Raw genomic sequence first — 17,627 nt, forward strand, 5'->3', positions numbered from 1 at the left:
TTCACATACTGTAACCTGAAGTTTTTTCTCGCAGAAATCACTGCGTACTTTTTTAAAATGCAACAAAACCTGTAAGCCTGTGCAACAAAAATGAGTGATTTGTACTTTAGTAGTATATAAAATTGTCCAAGAGCTTATATTTTTTATTCCTATGAAAAAAATCACATTTGAATTATGTCATACAATAAAGAAAGTCTAAATTCAGACCAAGGATTATTGAAGCTTGGAGTATTTTTCAGTGTGTTTCTTGGAATATGGATGAGGTGCTGGAGAAAACAAGCAAGTTGTTCTGTTATGCCCAACTTGTTTACATCGACTGCATTTGGTAGACATGAATGGTACTGATGATTCAGTCGCAGGTATATGCCTCTTCTTTTGTCTTCTTCCTTGTAAAATCTCTACATCGGGAGGTTTTGTGATCTCAAATTGTACATTTTGTGGTATTTTCCATGATTTTTGATCTCCCACGGTATTCACATGTCATTCATATGTTTTCAACCATGTTTCCCTTGAATACCAATTTGAGCAGTAATCAGATTTTTGCAAATATCTCTTATTAATAGCAGCAATTGCATGTGGACAGGGCAATCCATCAAGTTGGAATTCCAGGCAGTCACAAGTTCTCTTCTTTAAGTCCACAATGAATTCAATTCATTCACTATTTATTCTAAACAACATTGAGTCAAGGTTGAACACCTAACAAGGAATAAAAAATTAAGATAAATTATATTAGTGTATTTTTGCTTCAAAAAGAAAAAGTATGAAATTTTTTAAATGTAAGCAGTAAATCACTGCAACAGATATAAAAAGCTGAAGTTAATAAATATACTCACAAACATTTTGCAAGCCAAGTCCATCTTCTTAGTCATCTCTTCTTCTGCCCATATTGATACTCTGTGAAAAGTTTCATTTGTCTTTTTTCTCCGTTCATAAAACCATTCTCCCAACTTTTCTTGGATGAAATCTAACATTCTTAAAATAGGCATTTCTCTCCCTTTTAGTAAAATGGAATTCATTTATTCTACCATGTTTGATGTTAGCATATCATAACGTCACTGTGGGAACCACGATCGAGACCATCTCTCGAGAGGCTCTTCCATTATGTAATTGTATGTTTTCTTGTCAATACTTTTGAATTGGGACATTAACTGATTAAAATATTCACGTTTGTATGACCTTGCAGCACTTTAAAAGATTTATTATCGTGGCCTTTGCATGTCTTTGCTTTAAATTTTTCTCAAAGTGATAGAGGCGGATACCATGGTGAGCTTCAGAAAAAACTTTTCTAATACCATTTGCGATCGATGACAAGAAAACCAGTTCACGACGGACTTGAATTGCTTTTCTCATTTCCCCGAAGAACCAAATGTATGCCTCATTGTTTTCTAAATCTGCTACAGCAAAACATAGAGGAAAGATTTGATTGTTTGCATCCTTTGATACAGCAACAAATAGAACACCCCGATATTTTGACTTCAAAAACGTTGCATCTACTGTAATAACGGTTCTATAGTAGGACCAACCAGCTACTGATACCGCAGGAGCGAAGAACAAGTAAGCAAATTTGTACATTGAAACACAAAAAAACAAATCATAAGGTGTGAAGTTTTTCAAATAGTAACATTTGAAACTTCAGGCTGATGGTTAGTATTGTTTTGCTTACCTATTTTGCGCATCTCTTTTTATGCTTGTGTATGTTCCTGGGTTTTTGGCCACCATCATGTGTAGGTATGAAGGAAGAATCTGGTAGTTCTCTTCAGGTGTTTCCCTTATGCAAGCAACAGCTTTTAAATAGCACGTCATGCCTTGTGATAACCAATGTCAATTCCAAATTTCTTTTTCATTTCATTTTCTACAAAGGCTGGTGTAACCTCTATCTTTTTGTCTCGAACATGTTCTATAATTTGTTCACTTATAAAATTTGATGTAGCATGCTTCTGATCTGATTTTCTTGCATCAACCGAGCATTCATGGATGTTATGATATTTTATCACCCTGAACAGTGTGGAATTTTTTATTTTGGTAGCACGTACATTCCAACCACATTTGTCCACGATGAATTTCAGCTCGTATCTCTTGGAACATGATCTAACAGCAGTGAATTCAACTTTTTGATTTATCTCCAAGTTGCAGAAAAATTTAGTCATGTTTTGTTTGTTCTCAAAGATTGATTCAACTCTTACTTCCTCAGGCAACGCATCGTGCCTAAGTATTTTACATGGTGGAGATTCTTTCACCTTTCTCCTTACTCTTTTTCTTGATTTCTGAGAAGCACAAGAACTTTCAGCAATTTCTTCAATTCTATGTGATGTTATCGATATAAGCTCCATGTTTACTTCATTTTCATTGTTCTTTATCATTGCAGAAGGTGAAAAAACGCTTTGTTGGATTGTGTGTTGGTTGTCAATTTGCATTATTAGTTGTCCTTCTTCTTCTTGGTCATCGACAAACTGGTATGAATTTATTGGAGGAGGGGGTAATTGTTGCAGCACTATGTATTCTGAAGCAGGTGTAATGTTAGAAGGTTGTTGCCCGTTGTCTACTTCCATTATTGGCACTCGTACTTCATGTTGATAGTCAGCAAAAGGTTCTGAATCTATCGCATATGCAAGAGATTGGTTGAATGCTGTTGATTCTGAAGGTTGTATTTTTTCGATGACGAAATGGCAATTCTTGTATGCTGAATCAGTTGTAAGCAAATGTATATACGTATTGAGTTCCTCATCTGAAGTTACAAGCATTCCTTTGCTTGTATTTAGTTTGATATCAAACCATACTTTTAATGCATATCTGGTTGAATCAATATTTGCAACTTCACTAATTTTCTTCAGGAAAGTATTGAATGATATGTCCTTATTAAGTAGAACAAGTTTTGTATCATGATCCAAGTATTTGAAATCAGGAGTCCAACTCCCATTGAAAGTTATAACAATGCAAATCGAACTCATCCTGCAGATTCATGTTTAGTGGCAAGTATTAGGAAAGTGAACAGAAGAATTTTTTAGGTTGTTTGTGCTGAAGTTTTTACAAATAAACTAAATCACTTAGGCATCTTCTGCTGAAGTTTTTTTTGGAAAAAGATGTATGACATAATTAATGAATCCTGCAAAGAAAACTTCAGCTTATAAGTGCTAAAGTTTTTAGAGATAAGCTTAATAACTTCAGCATATTAGCTGAAGTTTTTTTATGATGGTGATTCATCAATGCAGAGGAAAAAAACTTCAGCACCTAGGCCGAAGTTTTTTTGGTGCAATATGATTTTTTAATTTAGCCAGTGTAGGAGGAAAATTTTAGCCATCCTGCTTAAGTTTTAAGTAATAACTAAAAAACTTCAGCACCTAGGCCGAGGTTTTTTTGGTGCAATATGATTTTTTAATTTGGCCAGCGTAGGAGGAAAACTTCAGCTCACCTGCTTAAGTTTTTAAGTAATAACTAAAAAACTTCAGCACCTAGGCCGAAGTTTTTTTGGTGCAATATGATTTTTAAATTTAGCCAGTGTAGGAGGAAAACTTCAGCCCTCCTACTTAAGTTTTTAAGTAATAACTAAAAAACTTCAGCACCTAGGCCGAAGTTGGCTTGGTGCAATATGATTTTTTAATTTAGCCAGTGTAGGAGGAAAACTTCAGCCCTCCTGCTTAAGTTTTTAAGTAATAACTAAAAAAATTCAGCACCTAGGCCGAAGTTTTTTTGGTGCAATATGAAATTTTAACTTATATTTTATGGTTTTTTACCCAGTGTACGAGGAAAACTTCAGCTTTTAATTATTGACAAAAAAACTTCAGCAACAAAACAATCATATAAAATTTAATATAATTTCTTCTTCGTTGTGTTATTTGCCAGCTCGTTAACTAAATAACTTCAGCTTAGAATGTTAGAATTCATCATCAAATAGATTTAGAATTGCAAATTCAGCATATCAGTGAAGTTTGTCAAACAACTTCAATCAATCAATCAGAAAACATATAATTCAAAAACTATTTTGAATTCTGGAGATGAATTTGAATACTTACAATGTATTTGAATTTGAATTTGAATGTGAGACGCATTCTCAGGAGAGACGGACTGAAGGAGGAGATACGGAGGAGATCTGGAATTTGAATCTGGGAATACGGAGGAGAGACGGACTCTTATATGTTTTGGAAGGGGTATAATTGTCTTGTTAGTTGATTAGGAAATCAATAGTTTTTAAAAACAGGGTATAGGTTAAAATGTGGCATAAAACTAGTGTACGACCGCAAATCCCCCGTTTGACGTCGCTTATCTATAAACTGCACCTCCCACTGCTTTTTGTTCTGCAAAATTCTTTTAGCTTTACTTTTTTTCCTCTTTCCCACGTACTAGTTGACTAATCCCTATTATGTTAAGTGTGAATTACTCTTGTGGCAATACAAACAACCTTGCTACTGTATGATTTATTTTCAAAAGAGTCTATATGATTTTAATTTCAAATTGTATCCTACTTTTAATTCTATAACCAAATTCGGAATAAATTTAGATCTTAAGCATGCTAACCTTAAATAATGTAAAACAAATGTTGATTATTTGAATAAGAGGGTATTGAGTTCCATCACGCAATAGCCTTTTAAATTGAAAGAATATTTAAATTTAATACTCTGTTTGGTTAGAAAACCAGGTATAAGTTATTCCGGTGTTAATTTTAACACCGGGATAACTTATACCTTATAGAATGTGGGGTAATTAGCACTGGTATAACTTATACTTATTAACACCAGGATAACTTATACCTTATAGAATGTGGGGTAATTAGCATCGGTATAACTTATATCTTCTTCTTAGAAATTATGCAATTGTCATTCTTAATACAACATACCAAACAATGAATAAACAACAATCTCAGCATAACTTATCCCAATATAACTTATACCGGTATAAATCGTATTCCAACCATTAAAGTTCCAGTTTAGATTTGTACCAGCACTTTTAGCTGACATTCCAATGAAAATTTTCAGTTGCTTGTATTAAATATTAAAAAGAAAAAGAGTGTATCAAGATGCTCTACTACAAGTTGTATGCGGATTGAATCCACAGTTTGATACATACGAATAGGGTTCTTGCGCCTCTAGGTTATGATATTCCTTTTCTACACAAGCAAACTTTTCTAGCACATTATTATGAAATTCTAACCTTAGATTCACTGTGGAGACCGTTTGGGAATGGCTAGTAAACTAGTAGTAATACAACTAAAACATATATTTCAGTCTCAATTTTTTTATCACGATGTCAGTACCGGCAATATGAACCAGACTAGTTACTACTGTTATATTTATCTGGAGTACCTATGAATATTTAATTACTTAACAATTCTATTGGAGAGAGCACACAAACTCAATTATACGCTGAAGGTGTAACACCAGAAACGATCTCTTCAAGTCAGGTTCATCACTTGCTAGTATAGGTCAACATTAGTACATTATTAGGAAAAAGCATGATAAGGTCGAAGTCACTATCAACATCAATTCTATTACAAGAATACATGTGCTATGAAGGTAACCTCTGTTTTTTTTTTCTTTTATGCGTGGGGGTGGGGGGAGAGTTGGGGGGAGGGGGTGGGCGGCAAGGTTAAGGAAGAAGGAAGCCATCCTCACTCTTCAGTTGGAGAAATCCTGGAAGCCAAGCCCTTGATAATATGCCGACACTGAAACCTGACAAGTCATTGAAGCTAAAACCATTAAGAATTAGCACACATGGACCCTGTCAATGTACAGTAGAGGATTCTATTCTCAGCAGTTCCCTTTGCCCAACTTTATCTTTGCCTAAAATCTGAGGTAGAAATAAACATAACATGGAAAAACAACTAAGCATATAAAAAGCCATTGCAGCTGCTTCCCTGAGCTAACTGATAATTACATGGACACTCTTCAGGGTCCCCAGTAGTTCGGAAATGTCAATTCACACAATTTCAGGAGGCAGGCCGATGAATATTTAATACCGACTCAAACAGAAATTGCAACAACTGCTGCACTAACCAATGGTATAACTAACAGGACTGTCGGTTTATAGCGAATAACTTCTAAACATCTCTATGAACATACAAATAAAAACTTTGGTTTGGATTCAAAACTGATCAAAGCCTCTGTTTTTTCACGCTTTTAGACAGGATGCTTCCACCACTTCATACCATGACTGATTTTTTAATCAGATGGAAAGGGCCAAAAACTCAAATCCCACCGTTGCAGGTGTAAAAAAAAAAAAAGTTAAAATGTTAAGACATGATTTAAAGGTTCACATTACATTGTGCTCAACTTTATACATGATGCCGACTTACTATAGTGCATTTTTTCCCCTCATACCATCTTATTTTAGCCAATGAACTAAATTATGTCCCAGGATGCCAAACCTTTGAAAAAAACATTAAAACAACAAATGAAGTATTTATGACAAAAGCTAAGATGGCAAGCATTATTAGATCCCCAGTAAACAATTTAACAGCCTTTTTAGCTAGAGCATCATAAGTTCTTGGATTCACTATATTTCAATATGAATGATAATCTGCGCAGAAAACAGTGAAACTGAAATCTTAGTGATGAGAGTTGACAAAAATCCTTCGTACTCCCCATTTTTTGAAGCATAAAACATATTGAATGAAAGTTTGAATTCTCTTTTCCTTTTGTTGCCAGATTTCTGAATAGCAATGTCAATGACAAGGATAGATCAAGAAAACACAAACATATAAAAAAAGGATAAAAGATATAGAGTTATCATGGACTGAAAACTGAAATTACCAGATAACGTCTTCGAGTTTAGAACTATGCGATGTGATTGCTTTAGCAGTTTGAGTATCATCAGCACATGCTTCTCTTTCAAGATTTTTGCTTTTACAACTAAACCGCAATTTCAAAGGCACTATCTGCACCGCCACATGTTAAATGCTTGTCAGCAAAGCATTTATAGAAGCAAAATAGTGTATCATAGTGATGCTTCATAAATATAAGGCTTTGAATAATGAAGTTAGATATCATGTTAGGCCTTGATAATAAAAAACACATGCTAGACTCTCAATGGACGATCGTTATTTATTAAAAGCTAACAGGAACTTCAACGTCCATCTCTAGCTCACATCAGTCCAGCTATTGTTTCAAATTTTGCAAGCTGTATCCGTAATGAACTGGGGAAGAGAGGGGATATAAACCAGTCAATCAGCATTATTTTTGCTTGGGCAAAGAAAATGACGAAAAGAAGGGGAGAAATTAGGAGGGAGCTTCTATATGCAAAGCACCAGCTCAGGAAAGATTTCATTCTCATCAAATTGGTATTACGGAAGCTTGAAGATGATCAATAATTGACGAGCACAGCTGAACCAGCTAATACTGATAAACATCAGAATTATCATCAAGAATGTCTACCAGGAGAATATGCATCCCCAGAACCGAATCACAACAATTTAGAATTCAAAGGAACAATCTCTGGGAATATACCTTTTTACTGTACCTAAAAACCCTCTTTGGAAGAAAATGCAAAGGCAAGTTGATTGAAGAAGAAGCTTGAACCAATAGGAACAACTTGGTTGTACCTAAAAGGATATGAGACTAGCAATGAATCCCCAGCAAGTATATCTTTTTTATTGTATCACTAATAGATAGTAATTGCCAATAAAATACCAGCAGTGGAGGTAGATCCTGCACCCTTTGAAATTAAGACCCGAATAGCCTGTGTAAAAACAGAAACCCAAATTCATGCACAATAGAAATATATCGATATATATATATAGAAATGTGAGATGTAACATAAATAAACAAAAGAAGAAACCTTCTTTGAAAGTGCTTCCACAACTCGATTCCTAGTAAAATCTCCTCCTGAGGCTGCCGTTTCATGCGAAAAGCAGAGCTCATACACATGTAGCGGGCGCAAAGGACTAGGCCCAAGAATCAGAACAACCCTTTGAATAGCAGGAAATTCCGTGATCATCAATTGAAGAGCAGTCTTGAGACTAGATATAGTGTTCATTAACTTATCTAGTCTTCTTATTCCCATCCTCACCTCCCTCTTCCTGGCGACATGCTTTCTACGTGAAGGGCCCGTTTCTGCGTGTAAAAGAGCTGTCTCCTAAAGGAAAGCCAGTACTAGGTCATAGCGCTAGAGATACGAGTACCACAAAAGATGGTTACAAACAGAACAACGGTTTCGAAAGCAAGTTGCAATGTCTCTTTCCTTACGACTAAATTCTCTTCTATCAATTGTTATTGGAGTTCAAGCAGAGTTCTGCAAAAATGCTCTAGGATACAATATGACCTGAAACCTAAGTACATTATACACTAACAGAATTAGATTTCTAAACAAGAAAATCAAACTATCTAACTAACAAGAAAGTTTATAATATTTCTTTGATTCGGGTAATGTAGAATAGAAAGCCAGTGAAAGATAATTGTTGCAGTGGACTTATTCCGTATATGTACCATACAACTTTCAATATCTAGCAACATTTATAAAGACAAAACTCGCTAATTCATAAGCCAAAAACCTATGTACATCTGTGAAAACAGATCTCTAGTATTAGACACCACTTTTGTTCATAACATACTTCAAAACTTCAACTAGTACGTATTACTTTAATTTTGTTTTGATTTACCAAAAGTAGATAAAAATTAAAAAAAAATACCCATTTACTACATTATCTTTCCGTGAATTTAAAAATTAGACTTCAAAAATATCAAAATCCCGCTACAAAAAGAGCAGCATACTTTAAAGTAAATGATAGTGTTCACTTACCAATTCCGCATATTCAGTGTTCAATACGTCATATTCTAGAGTGAGATCCTGCAGTATGCTGCGCAATTAAACAAACAACATACAGGCGATTAATTAGAGCAGCACCAGAGAAGCAAACAACATAAAAATCTGAACAAAATCAAATTAGTACAAAATTTTGTACTCCTGTTCCAGTTTATGTGAAACTATTTACTTTTTGGTCCATTCCAAAAAGAATGAACCCTTTCTAAATTTGATAACAATTTAGCTTAAAGTTACAACTTTACCCTTAACGAGAAGCTTTTATAACCACACAAATATTGTGGGCCCCATTTGGACTTGTTTAGTACCACAAATTTCAAAAGTATTCATTTTTTACTTAAATTCTGTGCTCAGTCAAACAGGTTCACATAGGAACGGAGTGAGTACTACTTACGAAGGGATTTGCTGGTGCATATAGAGGACGAAACCTAAGATGTCAGTAACAAGATGGAATCTGATAGAGCTGTTGAGAGTATCTGAGATTGTTTCGATGTCTGTGAAACCTACTTCACTTTCTCCTTCCCCTTCCATCAGCTCTCTATAGTCGTCTGATTTGGGTAATGTAAATTCAAATTAACACTTTAGCGCGCTGGTCCGAGTTTTGGCTCCGATTTTCCAATATATTCCCCACTTTACTTTTATTACTAAATTATTATTATTTTTCTCGAAAGGTTTGAAAAAAAACGTCTTTGGAATTTTGAAGTAAGACAAGGTCCATTGCCTTGGTCACTCAACTATCACATATTATCTATCAAAGTCATCTTTCTTTCATTTGTAACAACAAAATCACTTAACTATATCAATAACACTTAGAAGGTCACTCAATTAGATTTCTCAAACTTTTGATCGCCAAATATGTATTTTACCCTCTAAGGGGTCGTTTGGTATGAGGTATAAGAAGGTATAGGGATGGCATAAAAATTTAATACCACCTTAATATTTTGTTTGGTTAGCAAATCAGGTATAAGTTATCCCGGTGTTAAAATTAATTTTAACACCAGGATAATTTATACCTTATAGAGGGTAGGGTAATTAGCACCGGTATAACTTATACCTTCTTCTTAGAAATTATACAATTGTCATCCTTAATACAACATACCAAACAGTGAATAAACAACAATCCCAGCATAACTTATACCAGCATAAGCCATATTCTAACCAAACGACCCCTAAGGGGTCGTTGGTATGAGGTATAAGAAGGTATAAGGGTGGTATAAAAATGTAATACCACCTTAATACTCTGTTTGGTTAGCAAACCAGGTATAAGTTATCCCGGTGTTAATTTTAAGACCGGGATAACTTATACCTTATAGAGGGTGGGGTAATTAGCACCAGTATAACTTATACCTTCTTTTTAGAAATTATGCAATTGTCATTCTTAATACCACATACCAAACAATGAATAAACAACAATCCTAGCATAACTAATCTCAGCATAACTTATCCCAATATAACTTATATCAGTATAAATCGTATTCCAACCAAACGACCCCTAAATTATCAACTTTTATCTTCTTTTTATTTTTTTAGCTTTTTAATTTAATAATTTTTTTCTCTTTTTAATTTATATTATGGACTTATCTTAGAATAAATAAATTTTATTTATAAATTAAAAAAAAAAAAATAATATTCAAGCATATATAATGTTGGAATAATAAAATATTGAGCATAGTAGAAAGTTAATTATAACAATTCATTTGTAATAATAATTTTGATATTAATAACAAAATCAAAAATTTATTTACACAATTGAGAATGAAAGAAAATAGAAGTTTTGAAATATATATTCCATGCACGTACTATAGAAAATAATTATTTATAATAAAAGTATTTTTGTAATATACATTACATATTCTTGAATATTATACTCAATTATATTATTATTTCGACATTATATATGCTAGAATTTTTTTTAACTAAAATATTTGTGTTCTATAGGTAAGTCCATAATGTTGATTAAATAGATAAAAAGCAAAAAACGGAAGATAAAAGTTGATAATTTAGAGGGTAAAATAGGTATTTGGCGATCAAAAGTTTAATAAATCTGGTTGAGTGACCTTCTGAGTGATATATACATAGTTGAGTGACTTTGCTATTACAAACGAAAGAAAGATTTCGGAAAGTTGAGTGACCATCTGAGTAATGGACCACCGGTAGCACTTAAATCTGGGGCATTTGCATCTATACCCGCTTTTTGTGTCACGTTTTAACTTGTGCCCACTTTGCAAAAAAAATTGTAAGCGTAACCACTTTTTCGCATAACTTCAGCATACGGGGCTGAAGTAGCAAAGGCAATCACGCAAAACTTCAGCATTCTAGTAGACGGGCCTGAAGTTCAGCTCTAGAGCTGAAGTTTTTGTTTGTAACCGGCGAACTTCAGCTCTAGAGCTGAAGTTTTTGTTTTGTAACTGGCGAACTTCAGCTCTAGAGATGAAGTTTTTATTTTTGTAACTGGCGAACTTCAGCTCTAGAGCTGAAGTTTTTGTTATTATTATTATTATTGTTTTGTGAGAAAGTAGTTTCTCAATTCGTGCAGCTCCATATTTTCAAAATTATGCAATTTAACTTTCTTTGCCTCATGCCTCCAACAATTCCAAGGTAGAGATGCACAACAAAGTTTCTCATGTTCGTCATCAGCTTCATCTTTGTATGTAAGCTACAAAACCAAGAAAACCACAACAGGAACTAAGGTAATAAATATCTCCATGAACAATCAATCATGAAACTAATATAGAAAGGTTAATTAACAGTCAATGTGAGGGAAGGGGAAGCTTTATCGAATTAGGTATATCAAAATAATATTCAGTTCGAGCAGATAAGACGTATATGCATATGTCCCTGCTTTTCCAGTATTATGAATTAAATTCTTGTGTTTATAATAATAAGAAGCACCAACAGCAGCAGAAGAAAGAAGAAGAAGAAGGAGGAGGAGGAGGAAGGGGATGAGGAGAAAGGGGGCTGAAGTTATTTAAAAAGTGGGTACAAGTTAAAAGTTTTTAGAAAAATGGGTATAGGTTAAATGGGGGCGACCAAATAGGGCGCCCCGTGTAATTTTTACCTTATATCTCTTGTGAGTTTGTTGGAGTCCAAGATGGTCCGGGCAATAAGAAGATCACAGATCCACTTTGACTGGACCCGGAAGTATTCATTTGTCTTGTATTTATTTTTGAGTAAACTTCGTTTGTAACCATCCGGGGAAAACTAATGACAATATGTAGCCACAAAATAAATCATACAACTAATATCCCAAAACCAATTACAAGGACTAGCCTAAAACCACTGCCACTCTTTCCACTTTAAATTTCAAACTTTTCAACTCCCTAACCTACTTCATTCCATGTCTTTCCCTTAATTTACCACCTACTTAGAGAAATTCGAAGTAAATTATTTGGGAATTTTCAGACATCCCCTTTTGTTTTACAGTTCCGTTAGCTGCGAGTATTAATTTTAAAAGGCAAAATACCTTAAAACCCCCCTAAACTTGACACGGATTATTAATTACAACCTTAAACTATTCGTGGTCTTAATTACCCCCCTCAACTTGGCGTTTTGAGAGCCATTACCCCTCCCCCGGGACGCTGATATGGCAAAGAGTGTGGGTGCACTCACATGCCACATGAATTTTTCCTGTATATGTGACATTTTTCAAAAATAAAATATATTTTTACCTTTTTAAGTATGTTACTTCTTTAATTAACTTTTTTCGAATACAATTTATAATAAAACTTGGATAGAACTACATTATTAAGGCAAAATATTTTTATTTGGCTAAAATATTAAAGTTTTAGTTAATCTTTTTTTTGAATTTGACCTGAAAATAAAGATTTATACAATTAAAATAAATAGTCAAGGCATCTAAAAAGTTATAAAAAATACATGGTTTGTAATTAATTATTTTGGCTATAATTTTTTATATAGCTCTAAATTATGGTGCTCTAAAAATATATATATTTTATAGATTTGCCTGAAAAAATAAAAATACACAGTTGAAATAAATAGTTATTGCATCAAAAGAAGAAATAAAAAGAGTGTACAATTTCTTCAACTGTGTATTTTTATTTCTTCAATTGTGTACAATTTCTTCAACTATAAAAAGAGTGCACTGCCTGATTTTTGAATTATCTGGCTATTTTTGAATTTCTCCTTCTAAATTGGGGTTCTGCCCGATTCTCTTCCAAATTACTTCGATTTCTTGTATGCAACATAGTTCAATCTTCATCGTTTCCTAACTTAAAGAAAAAGAAAAAATTTGTATATGTTATAAAATAAAGACTATAAAGTAAAGACAAGTATAGAGAGAAACTGATATATTATTCGAATTCAAACTGATGTACATAATGAACTGAAATCTCTTCTATTTATAGAAAAAAGAAGTTGCTGTGTAAGCTGCTACTATACCAGATATGGATAATCTTCTACTGAGAGCAATGTTTATCCATAACGGAGTACTGAAAGGATAAGCTTATTATACCCGATATGGATAATCTTCTACCGGGGGTAATGTTTATCCATAACTGGGTACTGAAAGGATAAGCTTATTATACCCGGTATGGATAATCTTCTACCGGGGGTAATGTTTATCCATAACCGGGTATCGAAGTGATAAGCTTCTTCAGGAAGCTTATTTCCAATAGAGTACTTAAATAGATAAACATATTTACGGTGGAGTCCCATATGGATAAGCTTCTTCAGGAAGCTTATTTACAACGGAGTACTAAATGAACATCCATAATATATTTATAACACTCCCCTTGGATGTTCATTAAAAGATAATGTGCCTCATTAAAACCTTACTAGGAAAAATCACGTGAGAAAAAATCCCAGTGAAGGAAAAAGAGTACACATATTTAGTAATACGCATTGTTAGGTGCCTCATTAAAAACCTTATAAGGAAAACCCCATGGGAAAAAACCTTAGTAAGGGAAAAAGAGTGCATCGCGTATTTTACTCCCCCTGATGAAAACCTTGTTTCAAATATTTGAGTCTCCGCATTCCAATCTTGTATACCATCTTCTCAAAAGTTGAAGTTGGCAAAGATTTAGTGAATAAATCTGCTGGATTATCACTTGAACGGATTTGTTGCACATCAATGTCACCACTTTTCTGAAGATCGTGTGTGTAGAATAATTTTGGTGAAATGTGCTTCGTTCTATCTCCTTTTATAAATCCTCCCTTCAATTGGGCTATGCATGCAGCATTGTCTTCGTATAAAATTGTGGGTCTTTTCTCACATTCCAAACCACATTTTTCTCGAATAAAATGAATTATTGATCTCAACCATACGCATTCCCTACTTGCTTCATGAATAGCTATTATCTCAGCGTGATTTGAAGAAGTAGCAACAATAGATTGCTTTGTGGAGCGCCATGATATGATAGTACCTCCATATGTAAATACGTAGCCGGTTTGAGATCGAGCTTTATGGGGATCAGATAAATAACCTGCATCTGCATAACCAACAAGGTCTGCACTATCTTTGTTAGCATAAAACAAACCCATATCAAGAGTTCCCTTTAAATATCGCAATATATGCTTAATCCCGTTCCAATGTCTCCGTGTAGGAGAAGAACTATATCTTGCTAGTAAATTAACAGAGAATGCTATGTCAGGCCTTGTAGCATTAGCAAGATACATTAGTGCACCAATTGCACTGAGATAGGGTACTTCGGGACCAAGGAGTTCCTCGTCCTCTTCTGGAGGTCGGAACAAATCCTTATTCACTTCAAGTGATCGAACAACCATTGGTGTACTCAATGGGTGCGCTTTGTCCATGTAAAAGCGTTTTAAGACCCTTTCTGTATAGGCAGATTGATGGATAAAGATCCCGTCTGCTAAATGTTCAATTTGCAGACCAAGACAAAGTTTTGTCTTTCCAAGATCTTTCATCTCAAATTCTTTCTTAAGATATTCAATTGCCTTTTGGAGCTCTTCTGGAGTTCCAACAAGATTTATGTCATCAACATAAACAGCAAGTATAACAAATTCTGATGCCATTTTCTTTATAAAAATACATGGACAAATAACATCATTTATGTAACCTTCTTTCAGCAAATATTCACTAAGGCGATTATACCACATGCGCCCAGATTGCTTTAAACCGTACAAAGATCTTTATAATTTGATCGAGTACATTTCTCAAGACTTTGAATTATATGCTTCGGGCATTTTCAATCCTTCAAGGATCTTCATATAGATTTAGCCAAATAAGTCATATAGGTTAAGACTTGTATCTAAATGGTATGACATCTTCAAGTGTCTGGACTGCTAGTCCGATCCTCACAATCTTTTACAATATTGTGCACTATATTGTATTAAATATATCGTCGACGATCATTTTGTGTCAGTTCCGAAGCGACATAACTTGTGGAGATCTCATCACTTTCTTTATTTTCAGGTACCTGAACTTTTTCGGGAGTTTCATGAAATGTTATGTCGTGGGCTCTTCTAGAGCTTATTTCCTCCTCATTATGATCATTTTGATCATTAGCTCCTACTATTTTTCAAGGATTGTTACCTTTGGAACCGATTGGTCTACCACGCTTCATGCGTACAGTAAACTCTATCCTTCAGGGACTTTAATTTTAATAGGAGCATTTGCAGCTGAAATATGATATTTAATTTTGGATCAGCAAATGCTTCTGGCATTCGACTTGAATTATCTTCTAAGTGAGGATCATGATAATTCGATTCATATAGCATATTTTTCAACTGTTTATTCCATCCCCCAAATGTTAGAAAAACTAACATATATCCCCAATCATCTTTGGGAAACATATCTTTGTGTATTATGGTAGAGAAATTAATCATATACCACGCAACAAAAGATAGTAAAAATATTTGGTTTCTGATCCTAAACCAATTGTGAAGGGAGGACTTATCATATATTGTTGATCTGATGCATACAAGTGCTGTTATATGCAATTTAGAAAATCTTAGACCAACACATGAAGCTTTGTTCTCATAAGCAATGGTTTAGCCATTAATAGGAGGTATTCAATGCTAAACCAGCTTGGATATAAACCAGCATTATCAAGATGAAACTGTCTTGATTTCATAATCTGAAAATTATGCTCTTAATCGAGAAAAGCAATTCCAAATGTCAAACTGCAGGTTGACAATAATTACACATGTAACCATCTCATATATGCACCTATAAGTGGTTCACATGATAGGTGAACGGGCCCATATTCACCTTTTATATATTTCAGAATCAGGGGTCTTAGTCCCAACTTTAGCTGGTATAATCAATTCATTATGAGAACAAGCAACACATGAGAATTCCTGAAGAATCTTCTAGTTCTTTAGTATATGCTTATCTGAATTCTCAAATAGCTCATTTAAAAATGGCAAATGAAAACTTCAAGTTTATCATGTCATGTGCTATCTCTTAGTAAACTTCTGGTTTACTATGGCATAAACTTTTGCTTTAGTAAACTTCTGGTTTACTGTGATACATGATATAGTACAAATTAAAGAATAAGGCGGGTAACTTCTCACATACATATTATTTTACCCCCTATGATTGTGGAAACATGAAGATTATCAATCTTCCAATCATTTGTAGTCTCAATATGATAGCCATTTGTATTAGTAAACTTCAGGTTTACTACAACATATGTTTTGACCATAATCATATAATATGAATGACATATTTGTATATAAGCTCTTCGAGAGCCTTCATTTATTATCCACAATCTAATATTTATCTGGCACTACTGGTGTCATGTATTCTTTAGGCAAACATTTAGCTCTTCAGGAGTTGTTGATACATTTTGTACTATCAAATATTGCTCAGACACTGCTGGTGTCATGAGAGAAAATCACAATCAAATAAACAATGTAAAACAATTGTTTAAGCACACGAAAACTCCTCTTCATAATATTTTTCCACTTCAGGAGGCAATTTCAATTGTGTTACTTCTTCAGGAGCAAATTTAAAATACGAAATATTGAGTATATATTCTCTCAATTATATTAACTCTTCTGGAGGTGAATTGTAATGTATTCACATCAAGAGCGCGTTCATATTTACCCGACTTATTAGTATTGTCACATTCACTTCAGGGAATGGATTAATATTATCAAAAGTTCTCATCCTTCAGGAAATCGAACATAATTATTTGAATGCGCATTAATCACATCAAATTGTGATGCCTCAACCTCTTTTAAAATATTTACTACTTCAGGAGCAAATCGAGGTGTGCATTTAATATAGAGAATATTTATGTAGCTTATCTTCAATTGTAACCATAGAAAGCCTAAATTATCACTTCTGGTGATCATAGGCATATACCACTTCTGGTAGTTAACAAAATATAATTACAATGAGATATACGAAATATAACCACTTCTTGTGGTTGTATATTTCTTGCAAACTCTGCTAGAGTTTAAGTTGATCTAATAATGTTATCCATATTCTTCAAAATGACATAAACAAGATATATTATAGTAAACATCATTATCAAATCATAATTTTTCTTTATGTACAACAATTACATAACCATACTATCTATTACAAATAACAAAAATTAAAATATTTACATTTCTACAGATTCACCACCGATTACATGACTTGTTTCTCCTTCTGGGAGTGCAAGGTAATCAGTTACATCCAAATGCATGAAGTCTAAATTATCTTCAGAAATAAAATTTGCTTCAGCATTTTTCTCTGTCTTCTTTAGGGAGGCTTGATAAAGCTCAACCAGGTGCTTTGGCGTACGACAGGTACGTGACCAGTGCCCTTTTTCTCCACATCTATAGCATGCATTTTCTGCATTTGGTGCTTGCACCGCTTCATGCTTTTGTTCCTTCCTTTTCCACTGTTGGTGGTGAGGAGTGTTCTTTGGTGCATTATTATTACCATGATTAGAGTTTCTTTC

At 33.9% G+C, this 17,627-nt stretch overlaps 1 protein-coding gene across 1 annotated transcript; it reads right to left on the reverse strand.

Moving 5' to 3' along the window:
- Positions 1–5,350: 5,350 nt before the first annotated feature.
- LOC104249115 (uncharacterized) lies at positions 5,351–9,366 on the reverse strand. The gene is made up of 7 exons (XM_009805492.2): positions 9,143–9,366; positions 8,728–8,785; positions 7,768–8,064; positions 7,620–7,668; positions 7,437–7,531; positions 6,744–6,868; positions 5,351–5,663 (listed from the first exon to the last, which is right to left on the reverse strand). Exons 1-7 carry the CDS (start codon positions 9,277–9,279, stop codon positions 5,603–5,605), a joined length of 822 nt encoding a protein of 273 aa, XP_009803794.1. The 5' UTR covers positions 9,280–9,366; the 3' UTR covers positions 5,351–5,602.
- Between the last annotated feature and the right edge of the window lie 8,261 nt (positions 9,367–17,627).

Source organism: Nicotiana sylvestris, chromosome 9 (genome assembly GCF_000393655.2).
Source record: "Nicotiana sylvestris chromosome 9, ASM39365v2, whole genome shotgun sequence".
Lineage (NCBI taxonomy): Eukaryota > Viridiplantae > Streptophyta > Magnoliopsida > Solanales > Solanaceae > Nicotiana > Nicotiana sylvestris.

Excerpts from the sequence above, each read along its gene's own strand:
- LOC104249115 (XM_009805492.2), bottom strand. The coding sequence starts at position 9,279 with ATGGAAGGGGAAGGAGAAAGTGAAGTAGGTTTCACAGACATCGAAACA. Across the intron at positions 8,786-9,142 it reads ATGCACCAGCAAATCCCTTC|CATACTGCAGGATCTCACTC; the intron begins GTAAGTAGTACT and ends TTAATTGCGCAG. Across the intron at positions 6,869-7,436 it reads TTTTTAGGTACAGTAAAAAG|ATAGTGCCTTTGAAATTGCG; the intron begins GTATATTCCCAG and ends GTGGCGGTGCAG.